Source organism: Macaca mulatta, chromosome 3, assembly GCF_049350105.2.
Source record: "Macaca mulatta isolate MMU2019108-1 chromosome 3, T2T-MMU8v2.0, whole genome shotgun sequence".
NCBI lineage: Eukaryota > Metazoa > Chordata > Mammalia > Primates > Cercopithecidae > Macaca > Macaca mulatta.
The window spans coordinates 173004609-173023514 of NC_133408.1; the positions used below are offsets into that span (position 1 = coordinate 173004609).

Sequence of the window (18906 nt, forward strand, 5' to 3'; positions counted from 1 at the left end):
TCCATATGAACTTTAAAGTAGTTTTTTCCAGTTCTGTGAAGAAAGTCATTGGTAGCTTGATAGGGATGGCATTGAATCTATAAATTACCTTGGGCAGTATGGCCATTTTCACGATACTGATTCTTCCTATCCATGGGCATGGAATGTTCTTCCATTTGTTTGTGTCCTCTTTTATTTCATTGAGCAGTGGTTTGTAGTTCTCCTTGAAGAGGTCCTTTACATCCCTTGTAAGTTGGATTCCTAGGTATTTTATTCTCTTTGAAGCAATTGTGAATGGAAGTTCACTCATGACTTGGCTCTCTGTTTGTCTGTTACTGGTGTATAAGAATGCTTGTGATTTTTGCACATTAATTTTGTATCCTGAGACTTTGCTGAAGTTGCTTATCAGCTTACGGGGATTTTGGGCTGAGACGATGGGGTTTTCTAGATATACAGTCCTGTCATCTGCACACAGGGACAATTTGACTTCCTCTTTTCCTAATTGAATACCTTTATTTCTTTCTCCTGCCTGATTGCCCTAGCCAGAACTTCCAACACTATGTTGAATAGGAGTGGTGAGAGAGCGCATCCCTGCCTTGTGCCAGTTTTCAAAGGGAATGCTTCCAGTTTTTGCGCATTCAGTAGGATATTGGCTGTGGATTTTTCATAAATAGCTCTTATTATTTTGAGATACATACCATCAATACCTAATTTATTGAGAGTTTTTAGCATGAAGGGCTGTTGAATTTTGTCAAAGGCCTTTTCTGCATCTATTGAGATAATCATGTGGTTTTTGTCTTTGGTTCTGTTTATATGCTGGATTACGTTTATTGATTTGCATATGTTGAACCAGCCTTGCATCCCAGGGATGAAGCCCACTTGATCGTGTTGGATAAGCTTTTTGATACGCTGCTGGATTCGGTTTGCCAATGTTTTTTTGAGGACTGTTGCATCAATGTTCATCAGGGATATTGGTCTAAAATTCTCTTTTTTTGTTCTGTCTCTGTCAGGCTTTGGTATCAGGATGATGCTGGCCTCATAAAATGAGTTAGGGAGGATTCCCTCTTTTTCTATTGATTGGAGTAGTTTCAGAAGGAATGATACCAGCTCCTCTTTGTACCTCTGGTAGAATTCGGCTGTGAATCCATCTGGTCCTGAACTTTTTTTGGTTGGTAAGCTACTAATTATTGCCTCAGTTTCAGAGCCTATTATTGGTCTATTCAGGGATTCAACTTCTTCCTGGTTTAGTCTTGGGAGAGTGTTAAGTGTCCAGGAATTTATCCGTTTCTTCTAGGTTTTCTAGTTTATTTGCGTAGAGGTGTTTATAGTATTCTCTGATGGTAGTTTGTATTTCTGTGGGGTCCCCTTTTTCATTTTTTATTGCGTCTATTTGATTCTTCTCCCTTTTTTTCTTTATTAGTCTTGCTAGTGGTGTATCAATTTTGTTGATCTTTTCAAAAAACCAGCTCCTCGATTCATTGATTATTTGAAGGGTTTTTTGTGTCTCTATCTCCTTCATTTCTGCTCTGATCTGTTATTTCTTGCCTTCTGCTAGCTTTGGAATGTGTTTCTCTTGCTTCTCTAGTTCTTTTAATTGTGATGATGGTGTCAATTTTAGATCTTTCCTGCTTTCTCTTGTGGGCATTTAATGCTCTAAATTTCCCACTACACACTACTTTAAATGTGTCGTGTCCTAGAGATTCTGGTATGTTGTATCTTTGTTTTCATTGGTTTCAAGGAACATCTTTATTTCTGCCTACATTTTGTTATGTACCCAGTAGTCATTCAGGAGCAGGTTATTCAGTCTCCATGTAGTTGAGCGGTTTTGAGTGAGTTTCTTAATCCTGAGTTCTAGTTTGACTGTGCTGTGGTCTGAGAGACCGTTTGTTATAATTTCTGTTCTTTTACTTTTGCTGAGGAGTGCTTTACTTCCAACTATGTGGTCAATTTTGGAATAAGTGCAATGTGGTGCTGAGAAGAATGTATATTCTGTTGATTTGGCATGGAGAGTTCTTTAGATGTCTATGAGGTCCCTTGGTGCAGAACTGAGTTCAATTCCTGGATATCCTTGTTAACTTTCTGTCTTCTTGATCTGTCTACTGTTGACAGTGGGGTGTTAAAGTCTCCCGTTATTATTGTGTGGGAGTCTAATCTCTATGTAGGTCTCCAAGGACTTGCTGTATGAATCTGGGTGCTCCTGTATTGGGTGCCTATATATTTAGGATAGTTAGCTCTTCTTGTTGAATTGATCCCTTTACGATTATCTAATGGCCGGCCTTGTCTCTTGATCTTTGTTGGTTTAAAGTTTGTTTTGTCGGAGACTAGGATTGCAACCCCTGCCTTTTTTTTGTTTTCCATTTGCTTGGTAGATCTTCCTCTATCCCTTTGTTTTGAGCCTACGTGTGTCTCTGCATATGAGATGAGTCTCCTGAATACAGCGCAATGGTGGGTCTTGATTCTTCATCCAATTTGCCAGTCTGTGTCTTTTAATCGGAGCATTTAACCCATTTACATTTATGGTTAACATTGTTATGTGTGAACTTAATCCTGTCATTATGATGTTAGCTGGTTATTTTGCTCATTACTTGATGCAATTTCTTCCTAGCATCGATGGTCTTTACATTTTGGCATATTTTTGCAGTGTCTGGTACTGGTTGTTCCTTTCCATGTTTAGTGCTTCCTTCAGGAGCTCTTGTAGGGCAGTCCTGGTGTTGACAAAATCTCTCAGCATTTGCTTGTCTGTAAAGGATTTTATTTCTCCTTCACTTATGAAACATAGTTTGGCTGGATATGAAATTCTGGTTTGTAAATTATTTTCTTTAAGAATGTTGAATATTGGCCCCCAGTCTCTTCTGGCTTGTAGAGCTTCTTCCCAGAGATGTGCTGTTAGTCTGATGGGCTTCCCTTTGTGGGTTACCCAACCTTTCTCTCTGGCTGCCCTTAACATTTTTTCCTTCATGTCAACTTTGGTGAATCTGACAATTATGTGTCTTGGAGTTTTTCTTCTTGAGGAATATCTTTGTGGTGCTCTCTGTATTTCCTGAATTTGAATGTTGGCCTGCCTTGCTAGGTTGGGGAAGTTCTCCTGGATAATATCCTGCAGAGTGTTTTCCAACTTAGTTCCATTCTCCTCTTCACTTTTAGGTACACCAATCAGATTTAGATTTGGTCTTTTCACATAGTCCCATATTTCTTGGAGTCTTTGTTTGTTTCTTTTTACTCTTTTTTCTCTAAACTTCTCTTCTTGCTTCATTTCATTCATTAGATCTTCAATCACTGATACCCTTTCTTCCAGTTGATCGAATTGGTTACGGAAGCTTGTGCATTTGTCACATAGTTCTTGTGCCATGGTTTTCAGCTCTGTCAGGTCATTTAAGGAGTTCTCTACACTGGTTATTCTAGTTAGCCATTTGTCTAATCTTTTTTCAAGGTTTTTAGCTTCTTTGCGATGGGTTTGAACTTCTTCCTTTAGCTTGGAGAAGTTTGATAGTCTGAAGACTTCTTCTCTCAACTCATCAAAGTCATGCTCCATCCTGCTTTGTTCCCTTGCTGGCGAGGAGCTGCTTTCCTTTGGAGGGGGAGAGGCACTCTGGATTTTAGAATTTTCAGCTTTTCTGCTCTCTTTTTTCCCCCATCTTTGTGGTTTTATCTACCTTTGGTCTTTGGTGATGGTGACGTATGGATGGGGTTTTGGTGTGAAATGTCCTTTCTGTTTGTTAGTTTTCCTTCTAACAGTCAGGACCTTCAGCTGCAGGTCTGTTGGAGTTTGCTGGAGGTCCACTCCAGACCCTGTTTACCTGGGTATCAGCAGCAGAGGCTGCAGAAGAGCGAATACTGCTGAACAGCAAATGTTGCTGCCTGATCGTTCCTCTGGAAGTTTTGTCTCAGAGGGGTACCCGGCCATGTGAGGTGTCAGTCTGCCCCTACTGGGAGGTGCCTCCTGGTTTGGCTACTTGGGGGTCAGGGACCCATTTGAGGAGGCAGTCTGTTGGTTCTCATATCTCAAACTCTGTACTGGGAGAACCACTACTGTCTTAAAAGCTGTCAGGGACACTAAAATCTGCAGAGGTTTCTGCTGCCTTTTGTTCGGCTATGCTTTGTCCCCAGAGGTGGAGTCTACAGAGGCAGGCAGGCCTCCTTGAGCTGAGGTGGACTCCACCCAGTTTGAGCTTCCTGGCTGCTTTGTTTACCTACTCAAGCCTCTGCAATGGCGGGCACCCCTCCCCCAGCCTAGCTGCCGCCTTGCAGTTAGATCTCAGACTGCTGTGCTAGCAATGAGGGAGGCCCCATGGGCTTGAGACCCTCCGAGCCAGGCCCCGGATATAAACTCCTGGTGTGCCGTTTGCTAAGACCCTTGGAAAAATGTGGTATTAGGGTGGAGGTGACCCGATTTTCCAGGTGCTGTGTGTCATGGTTTCCCCTGGCTAGGAAATGGAATTCCCTTATCCCTTGCACTTCCTAGGTGAGGTGATGCCTTGCCCTGCTTTAGCTCTCGCTCCGTAGGCTGCACCCACTGTCCTGCATCCATCGTCCGACACGCCCTAGTGAGATGTACCCGGTACCTCAGTTGGAAATGCAGAAATCCCCCGTCTTCTGCGTCACTCATGCTGGGAGTTGTAACCTGGGGCTGTTCCTATTCAGCCATCTTGGAACCGTACCCCCTTTTTAAATAATTTCTTATAGTAACTGCCCTGTGAAATTATTTTATTGCTGTCTACATTAATCCAACTGCGTCTCTTAAATTTCTGTTAATCTTTCATCAGTGTGTTATTTAAAAGGTACTCTGCAGTCATTACATTTGGAAAAGTGCAGTAATTTATACAATGACCACTTCCTATATATTAAAACAATCTTTTTATAATTAATTATGCACATTCGTAAATACAGATGATTATTATTTCTAGTAAATCTCAAGTCTTAGTAAATACCTGGAAACTGCACCTCCCCAGTACAACAGAATTGACGGTCAGAGGTGGTAGTCTGTTGGGTTGACTGCTACCTCGCCAGCTGTTCCTTTGTGGGTGAACTTTATGTTTCAAACTCCTTAAAACCAGATAAGATAAATGTTAGGGCTGGACGCAGTGGCTCACGCCTGTAATCCTAGCACTTTGGGAGGCTGAGGTGGGTGGATCATGAGGTCAGGAGTTTCAGACCAGCCTGTTCAACATGGTGAAACTCTGTCTCTACTAAAGATACAAAAAATTAGTTGGGCATGGTGTCAGGCTTCTGTAATCCCAGCTACTTGGGAGGCTGAGGCAGGAGAATTGCTTGAACCCAGGAGGCGGAGGTTGCAGTGAGCCGAGATTGCGCCATTGCACTCCAGCATCGGCGACAGGGCGACTCCAAGTCATAAAAACAAAAAAAGGTAAATGTTAGGTTTCTAAGTATATATTCTAGAGAGCAAATGTTGCATTGACAACTATTTTCTTTAAATTGGTTTGAGTACCACTTAGTATGGTTAGAGTAAGGGAAGACAGTGGCCTTGTCCAGCTTCCATAATTATAGCTTTATAAATAGACTATTAATAAGTGAAGGCCAGAAAATAAAACAGTGTTTTCTTATAGAAATAAGAGACTATTCTCTTTTCTCTTTTGTGGTAAGGTTTTCAAATTTTTGAAGTTCTGAGACTACCTTTGATAACATGTATGTTAATTTTACTTGTATTTTGGGTCAAGGAAATATATTCAAAGTTTGTCATTTAAATGGTTACAATGGCTCAAAGAAGGAAGGAACACTTACTGAAATTGCTTCACTAAAACATATTGGGAATACCCTCTGAGGTTTCTTTACTCATGGAATAAATAGGTACTCTTAAAAATAATTTCAGTAAGCATTGAGGAGGTACCAGGCACTGCGCTAAGTGTTTTACCTGAATTTTTACTTTTAATTTAATTAGGTGGCTTTGAAAGTTGACACTTGTCATAAAATTCTGTATTTGGAACATGTACTGTTTGGGTTAAAAATCTTCATGTAAATTCCTACAAACAAATCAAGTGTGGATGTGCAGTGGGTGGTTTTTAAGCTTAAATATCTCAGCTGGATTTAATTACCTTAAGGGATAAGGCTACATGATGGGCCAGTGGTTTACCAAATTATTTTTCATTTTCTGGATCTCAGTGTCACTGGAGGTTAATGCATCCTCTTTTCTCTGCTAGAGACCCGAGTTAAAATCCATTTTAGGGCATAAGTGTAAATGAATTTGTTGTTGTTTTTTCCTCCTTGGGGACACTCTGGTCATTTTGTGAGGCTGCCTTTCCATTTGGAATTGCTGGCAGCTTGCTCTGGGCCCAGGGGCTCTCATAGCAGGGCAGTTGCAAGTCAGCGTGAAAATGAACTGGCAGGCTTCAGAGGGCAGAGCTGGCCCAGGGCTTGTCACTCTTACATTCCTTGATTCTCTCTTGGTTAACTTAAGGAAACTTATTTGCTACTGACATTTGATTATAGCACATCACAAAACAAGTGATGTGGTTGTGGGTAAGCCATCACATTTTCTTTACCATTTCAGGCTGGTTTATATTGGGCAGCTACAAAGATTTCTTTCTTCACTGTCCACAAACTCCTAAATGACTCCTTAGACTGCTGTAGATGTGTGATCAACATTTTTGATCACCAGTGTGTTTCACGGCTTTAATTACCTATTGTTTTAGTGTAAATGGTTCATTCTTTAGGAGCGTGTTTGCATCCAGAATTATGTTTAAGGGCTTTACCCTGAAGTATCATTAGTTACTTCCTTTATCTGTACTTGTTACAGATATTTAGTATAACCTACGCAGGGAGTAACACACATAGCATTTCATCCCTGAGGGAGCTCACTTGTGTTCTTTCCCTCTAAGCTCATCCTGTCATTTCTATTTTCTCTCAAAGAATAGCACCTAGAGTGTGCTCTTTAAGTTTTTTTCTTTGAAAAGATACAAGATCTTTATACATAAAAACAAACATAATTTTGTGTACATGAATAAATGGGATCATATCATGCATGCTGTCTTTTTTTTTTTTTTTTCCCCTTTGCAGATGTCACTTTGCGTTTCAAAGTGAGTTGGTTGTTCCAGGTTCCCTGAAGCCTTCATGTTCTCCATTTATTGTAGGCATTCCTATACCAGTTTGATTTATCCAGTCCTTTTGCCTTGAAAATCTCCCAAACCACTTTGCACCAGGAGTATCTTCCTCTTTATGTTATGTCTTCCAGTCACCGTTCATTTCCCATTTCTTCTATTAAACTGACTCAGGACAAGGAGAAGTGATGACTACTATTGTCCACTTGTAGCATTCATGTAAAAAAATGTATTTACCTCTGTGTGATGTGTATTTGAAAAAGAGTGAGAGAGAGCCCGACTCTTGGTAAGCATAAAGAGTCATGATTGCTGTGAGAACAAGTTCTTTTTAAAACATTTATATAGTGTGCTTTTTTTAAAGCCTTAGTTTAAAAAAGCTAACTTTGAGTAAAAGTTGATTAAACCATTAGTACATGGGATTCCTGTGAGAATGTGAATGATAGTATCATTTAAATAGGGAGGTCTCTTTACATGTGTCCATTGATGGGCGTGTGTGGGCATAAATAGTTTGCTGTGGTGCTGTGTATGCTTTCATGTTTATCTTTGTCAAGACTGTTTTATCATTATCTAAGGTGAGAAAAACTCTCCCCTAGCCACATTATACTCTGCAAAGTCTTGGATATGCTGATAAAGTTCTCGTAAGCTCCCTTTTGTTAGTATCTTTTTAAGACGTCTTTCTTATTTATAATATTGCCAGGTTATTAAGTTGTACTTAATTGTCTTTCTTTTTTTTTCTCTTTTCAGGTGTCAGCAGTTGAGTCTTTGGAGGGCCCCCTGCTCCAGGTGGAAGGACTGAGTGACCTTCGACTAGAGCTTCACAGCAAGAAGATGAACCTCCATTTGGTTCTCATAGATGAACTACACCGGCACCTGTACATCAAATCGACTAGCCGAGTTGTGCAGCGTAACAAGGAAAAGGGGAAAATGAGGTTAAAGAGGCTCTTTGCTATAAGTGTCTTGTGGCAGTGCAGGATTACAAGGAATATTTTTTGTTTTCCAGAATGTTGTTGTAGTTTATTTTTCCTTTAGTGTACTGTCTCTGAAACTTCAGGATGGTTTTATAATAGCAAATATTCCCTGTTCTGAGAGGCTGACATTTGAAGTTTGTTCATTCATTCATTCTACATTCATTATGGTCCTTTTCTGTGAGGATATATAAGAATAATTTACTGTGGGTCTCATATTCTGGATCAGAGACATTGGTACATCTCAGAAGGAAGTTGAAAAATTCTTAAATTGAACTGTGAAGTCAGCCTAATTAAGAAATGTGGATATATTGGCTGGGTGCAGTGGCTTACGCTTGTAATCCCAGCACTTTGAAAGGCCGAGGTGGAAGGATTGCTTGTGCCCAGGAGTTCAAGACCAGCCTGGACAACAGAGCAAGACCCTGTCTCTACAAAAAAAAGGCCAAAATTAGCTGGGTATAGTGGTGTGCACCTGTAATCCCAGCTACTCCAGAGGCTGAGATGAGAGGATGGCTTGAGCCCAGGAGTTTGAGCTGCAGTGAGCTCTGATTTCTCCACTGTATTCTAGCCTGGGTGACAGAGACAGAGACCCTGTCTCTTAAAAAAAAAATGACAAAAAGAAATATAGATGTATTGATTGAATAAGATTCTTTGTTACTTAGGGTTATGTTCAGCTTTAGGTTGTCCTTTTTCTGGAATAGTTAAGGAAAGGTTCAGAGAGAACACCTTTATTCCTTGGTTAGCTGTAGCATAGCCTTATATTTAATGGCCTGGGTAGTCTCAAGAAATTCATTAGGTTAGTAGAGGCCTGGTAGGGAATAAGACTAGATCTTAAGATGATAGAACATTGGAGTTTTTAACATGTTAGACAGCTGTGCATAGTACATGTCCTTCCAACATTTCTTTAGAATAGATCTTTTCAGAGGGCATTTTAGCACTGTCTACTGAAATATACATGTTGACGCTTTTTCATTCAGATATAGACAAGAAGAGTACTGGAATCAGTGCACGCGGGGAATGAAGTCTTTCTTACCCTGTTTGAACAAAAAATGCCAAATTTGCGTGTGATGCTTCAGTTTAATCAGAGACCCTGACAGAGAAAGAGAAGTTTCTACCTCTTTTCTGCAGATGGGCACTAGAAAAACTTCTGCCAGGCACACAGATTTGATATGTACCTGAGACATAACTTCAAGGCTAGCTCTGAGTACGGTATCTGTCAGTACCTCAGCAGAGAGTGAAGTGGTGGGTAGGGGAAGTGCTAAGGAATTCTTTCTACAATGCCTGGTGATAAATAGCAGATCTGAAGAGATTTCTTCCCATACAAGGTTAAGTAATAGAATCACTATGAGTCCTGTGAAAATATTCTATATTATAAGGGAACATGAGCATTATTTTGAGGTCTCAGAGGAAGAACATTTATTTAAAAAAAATTTATGTAAAGCAAGCAAGAAACATTTAAGAGACTTAAGCTCAAAGTTTCTCAAAAAATACAAGAAACACGATGTAGTAGACTATTCAGAATAATCACTCCTTTCCCCTTTACTTTAGTAGGAGAGGAGTATTTCCTACCCTTTGGTTTTGGGGCTTTGGCTTTTGCCATCATTAGGGTACATGACACAAGCAGGGGCTTCAAACGTGCTTATGCTGTTGAGTGTGGCCTCTCATGCTTCTGCCATTGTCTTGCTGTTGGTCCCAGGAGAAGGGCGAGAGACACATGAAACTGACTGAAGATCAGCAGACCTGCCTAGCCTGCATCAACCAACCACCAAAATATATGCTTATTGTTGAACATTATTGAGATTTTGTGGTTGTATGCAGCAGGCGCATAGCTTATATGAAAACAGTAACCAGGAGTTACAAGAACAGAATAAGGAGAGATGCTAACAGAGCTAACTAAAACATGAAAAACATGTAAGGAAACCAAAATGAAGTAGGGAAATTTAAGTCTTTAAAACTTTAGAGAGAAGATCTGAATAACTGATGTGAAGGGAAAACTTTTCTCATGATGAAGAGGAAAAAGACAAGATGCCAAAAGGAAGATGATAAATATGGAAGATGAACAGTGGCCAATCCAGTGATTTTAGGGTTTCCAGAGGATCACACTAAAATGATAGTGTTTGGGGCTGAATTATATTCCCCCTAAAATTCATATATTGAAATCCTAATCCCCCAGTACCTCAGAATATGACTGTATTTGGAAATAGGGTCTTTTAGGAAGTAACTTAAGTTGAAATGAGGTCATTAGTGTGGGCCCTAATCCAGTTGGACTGATGTCCTTATAAAAAGGAAATTTGACACACTTGGAGGGAAGACCATGTGAAGACACAGGGAGAAGATGGTTACCTACAAGCAAAGGAGAGAGGTCTCAGAAGAAACCAACCACGCCCGCACCTTGATCACAGACTTCCAGCCTGCAGAACTGTGAGAAAGTAAATTTCTGTTGTCTAAGCTATCCAGTCTGTGTTACTTTATTATGGCAGTAGGAGTGAACTCAGGGGATCAGAAGCAATAATTAGAGTATAAATAAAGAAACCCACTTAAACAGAAAAACAAGTCTGCAAGTTGAAAGAATTTAAGGTAAAATTAATAAAAAACTTAATAAAAAAAGTTACTCTTTGATATAATCTGGAAATTTTTATGATTTTCAAAAACAAATTTTATAAGCACCAGGAAGAAATATTATGTGATCTGAAGTGATAGAGATAATTATTTGCCCACCCAATATCCATCCTTCCCTTCATTTTTAATGACAATCTTTATTTCATTCCTGGTGGCTATAGGCCCAGCTAAAAGGCTGCATTTTCCATCCTACCATATAGCTAGAGGGCGATTAGTGGGACTTCAGTTTGCAAGCTGTTGAATGGGGAGGTCATTAGTTTTTCAAAGATACCAATTAAACTGGTATGCTCACTCTTTTACCCCTCATTTGCCTTTCTTTACTTTGTATCTGGGACATAGATTGGTGCCATCAAGCCATCCTAGACACAAGGTGACCTTGAGGATAGAAGCCACATCCGAAATTCCATGATCACCTTGAACCTCTTTTCTAGCCCTGGATGGGGTACTTCTTTAATATGAGAGGAAGTTTTGTTTTACCCAGACCACTATTATTTGGTATTCTTTTTATACACTTAAAACCAGTTCAGTTACACAGAAAGGAGCAAAAATCAGGCTCACCAGGATTTGCTGAATACTAATGCCAGAAGACAATAGAACAAAGTCTATAAAGCTGAATGGAGAAGAGTTGGGATCAAAGACTTCTCTGCCCAGCCAAGGGGACATTGATATGTGTAGGTGACAGAGAGACATTCTCAGATATGAATTTATAATAAAAAAATCATTAATATTCTTTTTCTGAGCAAAATTCTCAGAGGTAAACTGTAAGACATACGTCAAAATTACAACCAGAGAACAATAAAGTTGTAAGTAGTTTGAAACAACTTTGAGGGCCACATACCGTTAAATATGTACATGTATATTTGTAAGTAACTGAAAAATATATTTTTGCAAGATTGAGAATATCAGCTAAAAACCATTGTTGAAAAAAATGTTGGCCAGGCGTGATGGCTCATGCCTGTAATAAACTTTGGGAGTCCGAGGCGGGAGGATCACTTGAGGTCAGGAGTTTGAGACCAGCCTGGTCAACATGGTAAAACCCCATCTCTACTAAAAATATAAGTTAGCCAGGCATGGTGGTACGTGCCTGTCGTCCCAGCTACTTGGGAGGCTGAGGCAGGAGAATCACTTGAACCCAGGAAGTGGAGGTTGCATTGAGCCGAGATTACGCCACTATATTCCAGCCTGGGTGACAGAACAAGACTCTATCTCAAAAAACAAACAAAAAAAGGTCTATGTAGTCAAGGAGTACTCTCTAATAGTAAACAGAATTTATATCCCTTTTTACTCAGTTAATAGTGACTAGGAAATTTGGATAGGTAGGAGAAAAGAATGCTGAATTCTTGCTTAAGATGAGGGGTGAAGTTTTGTTTTGGACTTTAATAGTTAGAGAAAATGTTTAATTTTGTTTTTATTGATCTAGATATGTATATTTAAAGATTTTTATATTTAAAAATGAATAGAGAAGACAAGTAAAAATGTTTTGTATTACAAAGGATATTGTACTGCTGCCCTACTTTGTCAGCGGGGGATATGTTCCAAGACCCACAGTAGGTACCTACAGATAGTACTGAACCCTGAATCTGCCTGCACAGTAAATTCTCACTTAATGCTCTCAATAGGTACTTGGAAACTGTGACTTTAAGTGAAATGAAGCTGTAACTTTAAGTGAAATGATGTGCAGAAGGTCCTAGAATAACATTGTGTCCTTCAAGGTCCTCTGTTGATGACAGAAAAACAAAAAATGGTTAAATGGTTTCATTATATGCCAAGATTCTTGATTGCAAATAGAGGAAATCAGTCTGGGTAACTAAAATAGGAAAAGAATTTATTGGAAAGTTATCAGGTTGTTCACGGAATCGATGGGAAGTCTGTATAATCAGGCTCTAAAACCCAGTAGGAACCAACGGAGATTAAGCAGCTGAGCACACACAGTCTTAGACAAGCCACAGGAAGGGTCTGTTTGGGTTGCTATTTTTGCTGGCACCCTGCCCACAATAGCTGGATTTTAAACTCTTCTGTAAATGATCTCTAAATGTCCCTGCATCTTTCCTTTATCTCTTCAAGATTCAAAGTTCTGGATTCAAGCATCCAATTTGCTGAGCCTGGTAATGCCTGGCCTCCTTCAGCTTCCATAGTAGGAAGTGGGGCCTTCTTTTTGCTTTGATGCAGTCAGTGGGGATGGACTGTTCAGCTATTTGGTACCCAAAACAAACACCCAACAAATTTCTACTGCGGGAGAAAACAAAGGAAATCACATGAAGGCACTTACGTATAAAGACTACTAGACATTTTCGAAGTAGAAAATAGGCAGTAGAATTGACAAATGAAAGAAAGGTACATGCTCACATACAAAAAATAATAAATATTTTATTTGGAGGAAATGAAACAAATAAATGGTGAGACTGTCCTTGTTCTTAGCTCATGAAGATGTCAGTTCCAGTTAAATTCCAGTTGAAAATTTTGAAACTGTCAAATGAAATCTACAGTTCACATGGATGAATACATGCGTAAGAATTGTTTAAAAGAATTGTGAAGGGAGGTTATGAGGGGGGCATTTCTTATGTGATATCAAAGCATATTGTAAAACTGTTTTAGTCAAAACAGCACAGACATGCAAAAACAAAATTTTTTTCAAAAAGCAAACAGTACAGACATGCAAATAGAAAATCAGATGGGTGAGACAAAGTAGAGTTGAGAAATAGACCCCAGGATCTATGGACTTTGGTATTTTTGAACAATAGTTCAAGTCAGCTGGGGGTAATGAAGGCTATTTAATATATAGTGTTCAGACAATTGACTGTTGATTTGAAGAAAATAAATTTAGATGCCTACCTCTTATGTACAAATAATTCAGCCAGATGTAAAAATCACATAACACTGTATTAGCATTAGAAAAACTTATAGAAGGATATGTGTGGAGGAGCCTTTTCCAAGCATATCAGAAGACATAAAGAAATATATTAAATGGTTTAGCCATTTAAAAACCCAAAACTTACCTTTAGTAAAACGGAGTCAGAGGATAAACTACACTCTGAGAAAATATATGTATGTCATATAATGCTTTAATATCTAAAGCATGCAGATATTTGTAAGCTTAGTAAAAAGGGATATAGACTGTTCATAGATTAAAAATACAAATGGCTAATAAACATAAGATTGTTCCATATCATGAGTAGTCAGAGAAATACACTTGAAAAATTAAATGCAATTTTTTGTTCAAAGACATTGATAGCATGTTATAATGGCAAAGATGGCGGAAATGCATACCTTTCTCTTGATGGTGGAATAACCAGTATGCCTTTTTGGAAAATAAATTTGCATATTCTTTGTCCAGGGAATTTTGTTTCTAGGTCTACCTCCTACAAAAACAGTACCATTTCATAAAAATATATGTAACAAGATATTCATTGTGACATTGTTGGTAAGAACAACAAAAATATGCAGCTTAAATGTTCATCAAGAGGAGTATGGTATATTGATACCATGTAATTATAGAACTTGAATGATGATAGTCTCTATGTGCTGATATGGAAAGGTTTCTAAGGTGCATTTTTGGGTCCCAAAAGCAAATTGAAAAATAGCATAGATAGTATGAACCTATTTGTGAAAGATTGAAAGGATAGAAACTTAAATATGTATACTTTATATGTTGGTATAAATATTTGTATGTGTATAGAAAATGTCCAGACAGATAATGTCAAAACACTGGCAAAAGGAATTACTTGTGAGAAATGGAAATGTGAGGTGGGGAATAGGGAAGTTGAAATTCTTTTATTTCCTGTGTACATCATGAGCATGTTTTTAAAAAATAATACAATTACTGATGATCCTTTTGAAGATTTTTAAAAATGAAATGGGAAAATGCTTAGGCTATATGCTTGAAGGGAAAAACTAGAATTCAAAACTATGCAGGATGATCAAAGAATGTTGAAAAAGGAGCATGTGTGCCATTTTTGTGGTGTGCGATGTTGGGGGTGGATGGAGAGACAGAGACTCATTTTTAAATTTTTTTTCAGGCAATCCTTGCACCTCAGCCTCTTAAGTAACAGGCGTACCACTGTGCTTGGCCTTGATGCTCCTTTCTATAAGATGTTTTGGAAGGCAATATACCAAAATGATGTGAATGGATTATTTTTTTTTTTATATTTTCTAGAAAGAATTTACACCCTTATAATCAGATAAAATTAAAAAGTTGTTTAAAAGTAATTCTTTTATTTATTGCATGATCTCTTGGATTAATACTTGGTTTAACCTTGCTTCCTCAGCCATCCTGGACATCCTCTAGCTCATGGAAGAGAAAATTTGGTGTCCGTATTTGTCTCTGGGCATGTAAAGAACGTTCTTGACTCCATTGTATTTGTTCCCTATTTTGTCTTCTAAAGATTTTTTTTTCTGTTCACATATGTTGGTTTTCCTTTTATCTTTCAGTGTTTGTTTTTTTTTTTTTCCCTCTTTGCTTAGATTTTAAATTTTTAGCTTCACTTTATTTTCTGTTACCATGTCTTCACCCTTGGTCTTTCATTTGAAACGATGGCTCATTTTTACTTTTATACCCTCTAAATCATTCATTATTCTTTCTGAGTGTTCCACCAGATCTTAGAACTATTGAGAATTACTATGCCAGCCATTCCTGTTTCATTATTTGGTTAAATCTTCTTACTAAGGGCACATTATTTTTGACAGATATTTCTCAGCTCAGTTTGATTTAACAAAATTTTATGAGCACTTGCTCTTTGACAGGTACTGTGCCAGCTGTTCTGGTTAAGAATTGAATATGTCAGTTAATTCGATTTACAACTTAAAGTTCAACTCATCTCTGTCATTTTTTAGTTTCACAAAATCAACCAAATGAGTCGCAGTTGTAAATTTTGTACGTAGTTGAACCCATTTATTGCTAAATGAAGGAACAGAAATATGTTATAATTAAAAAGTAGATGTTTAATAAGCTGTCAGCACTTCTAACCCCTCTTAAAAAACTGTTTCCATGTCGTGAAATTTTGAAATCTAACATTTAGAAGCAGATCTTTACTAGTTGGATGGTTGGTTCATGGCCAGGAAGTTCTTGAGGTTACAGTGGCAGTGGTTGTTGTTGCTTGTTTTTGGTTTAATTTGTTGTATACTTTTCTTGTCCTCTACCATGTTGCTATTAAATGGCAAAATGCATTCGGTCACAATATATAATTGGTAATTTTGGGTGGACTGTTTTATACTGGCAGGGATTTACTGTATATCAGCTGTCTTTTGATCTCAGTTATGAATGATTCTGAATGGATTTAAAAAATTGTAATCATGTATTTAAAATGAAAAATAACTATCAATATTTCCAAAAGAACAGTCTAATTTTTATTTTATTTTTTGTTTTCAAAAAATGCTTTCTCTGAGAGATTAAAAACCCTTTGAAGGTATTAATTAATCCCTTCTCAGCTTAATCTCTGATATGTGGTGAGAAGAGGTCTTTTTCTCTGTTGTGAAATGGAAACTGAGGTCCATACTATTTAATGCGATATTCTACAATAGCACCTACCTTCTGCTGAGCTTCATTCATGTCTGTAGTCACAAAGTGAGTGGGTGTGCCCCTTTCTCTGGAACTTTGGAGACTAAGTCCTTTCATAAAACAGCAGGAGCAAATCTAAAGTCATTTCCAGAGCTACTTGCCTTTGGGTTAGTGCTCACAAAGGAGAAAATTGAAGCCTAAGGGAACATTTTAGAGAGAGAGATGAGTGTATGAAAATAGTTTTGCAGTAAATTGACTTTCTAAAAGTTTATTGATGGAGTTCAAGGGCCCTTCTGGCTCTGATAATAAAATCAGCAGGTTATGTTTTTCAGAGTTGAAATGGCAAGTCGTTTATCACTCTAAATTTAACTGAAATATGTTTTTAGGTTAAAACTGAGAAAATAATTGTAGGATTTAATCTAAAGTGATTCGCATGTACATCTGTGTTCATAGAAGTATGTACTGTTATAAATACATGTAAAAATATCAGTGTGCACTGAAAAATATCAGTGTGCACTCTTTCATCATTAGGTGTGGCAGGCAGTATTCCAGCTATATAACTGAATTTCTCCGCTGATTGATACTTTTGTTTATGCTTTGAAAATAATTCCTCCACTTTGTTATAGAAATATTTAAATATTTAGACAATGTATTATATTTTTCCTGTCATTTAAAGTTGAAGTTTTTTTACTCTGCAGCAGTACCATAAACCTGTGTCTTTTTTTTTAATTAAAAAAAATTTTATTGTCCCAGCACTTTGGGAGGCCGAGACAGGCAGATCACGAGGTCAGGAAATCGAGACCATCCTGGCTAACATGGTGAAACCCCGTCTCTACTAAAAAAATACAAAAAACTAGCCGGGCGAGGTGGCGGGCGCCTGTAGTCCCAGCTACTCGGGAGGCTGAGGCAGGAGAATGGCGTAAACCCGGGAGGCGGAGCTTGCAGTGAGCTGAGATCCGGCCATTGCCCTCCAGCCTGGGCGACCGAGCGAGACTCTGTTTCAAAAAAAAAAAAAAACATTTATTTTACTTTATTCATTTGTCCATTGAAGCATTTTATTTGTAAATATGTATTACATCGCTAGATGAAGAACCCCAGGATTTTCTCTCCTGTGTGTTTTTGTGTTGCTGCTTCTTGGTCCATGATGTGAGCTAAATCAGTACAATGAAACCAAACTGGTGGTATGGGAGCAGATTATTCTGTGATTTTTCTAGATCTTTGAGTTGAACGTCAAATCTGGGGCTGATCACACTTGTTCACAACAACTTGGTCACACTGTGAGGTTCACAACAATTTTTCCAGCTCTGTGATCATCAGTGATTTCAGATTCGCCCACGTACCCATACTTTGTCGTCACAGTTGATGAAGACACCAGACAATGACTTTGGAACAAGGTCTAGTAAGAACCAGGTGTTTGCCTCTCTTTTCGGCGTTGTCGATGCTCTTGAAAGCAGCAGACAGGACATTTATGCACACCATTACGGTGGCATGGAAAGATGGTGGAAAGAGCTCTCTGTGTCTTTGGGCATCTGTATCCAGGGCCTAGGGGAGCCTGTGAAGTGTTTTCTAATTGTGAGTAGAATGCAGGTGAAAGAGGATGACGTCATTAAGTGGAGAAAAAAGAGAAGACACAAGAAGTCATAAAACATGAAAGAACGGACAAATCGATTATCTATTTTATAAACAGATAAACCATTATGAAAAGTTATTGGATTTGAGGACTGTTGGATTTTCTTAAGATAGTTTAGGCTGGGAACTTACAGGTTTATATTGGTGGAAAAGAGTTGTTGGGAGGATGCCAGTTCAATTCCTGGTAAATGCTTTCTGTTACTTTAATGTCTCATACTTCACTTTTCACATTAGCCTGTGGGTGATTTTAACAATTGGAAATATGCTGTTTGGTTTAGCTCATTTGGAAATAATGCTGTTTGGTTTAGTTCATATCTTAGTCATACTCACATCCTCAGAACTGAGCGCAGTGCCAAGCACATAATGGATGCTGAAGAATTGTTTGAGTAATGATTCCCTTGTTCCTTGTAACAAGTGAAAAGGGAGAAGTTAATGACTGTCATAGCAATCCTCAAGGCCTAAGACAGTGGCTCCCACATTATTTGCACTCAATGAAAAGAATAAAACCTTAAGTGATAATTTCGCTCTTTAACACAGTGCGAAATTATCACTTGAACCTAACAAACTTTATTTTTCAAAGTTCTCTGAGAGAACATGTTTGTTTTTTATTGGATTATAAATACACACATACCTAGCACATTTGTTCCAAAAGGAGTGTAGGTGGGAGATGGGGATATATCGCTGTGGTGGGGGCAGATGTTGTTCCCAATTGCACAAATCCTTCCTTCCATTTGAGGAAATCTTTCCTATGGGCGTGGTCTCTTCCTGCTCTTCCTTTGCCTGCTCTCCGTAGCCAGTGCTACTGATGATGTATTTCAGTACTAAAAAGTGAGAATTACGGCTTTGACTTCCCTACCCTTGGATTTGGCTCTGAGGGGCTCTTCTGTTGTAGATAGTGTGGCGAGACGATTCCATTTCTTGAGAGTAGGGCATACAGTTTAGTTGGCTTGGCATTGCCTGTATTCTTGCACTTAACAGGTACTTTGAGATGGGAATTAATTTGAAATTTTGATTTTTATAGTTTTCGTGATTTAAAATTAATGTGTTTATTTTGAAGGAAGTTGATTTATTAGTTTATTTAAAGTTTATTAGTTTATTTAAAGTTAATTATTAAGATGAGGAGCTTGGCCTTCTTAGGAAAGGTGAAATGGGTAACCAAATACTGAAT

General features: G+C 38.3%; 1 protein-coding gene across 9 annotated transcripts in view; it reads left to right on the top strand.

Annotated features, from left to right (window-relative positions):
- EXOC4 (exocyst complex component 4) overlaps positions 1 to 18906 on the top strand; it is an 815224-nt gene that overhangs the window by 53218 nt on the left and 743100 nt on the right. For all 9 annotated transcript variants that reach the window (XR_013415598.1, XR_013415599.1, XR_013415597.1 and 6 more), the window contains one exon: positions 7776 to 7960. Coding sequence is in view for 5 of the 9 variants with exons in the window: in XM_015134944.3 (XP_014990430.1) it covers positions 7776 to 7960 (185 nt within the window). In the remaining 4 variants the exon portion in view is untranslated. The remainder of the gene's footprint in view (positions 1 to 7775; positions 7961 to 18906) is intronic.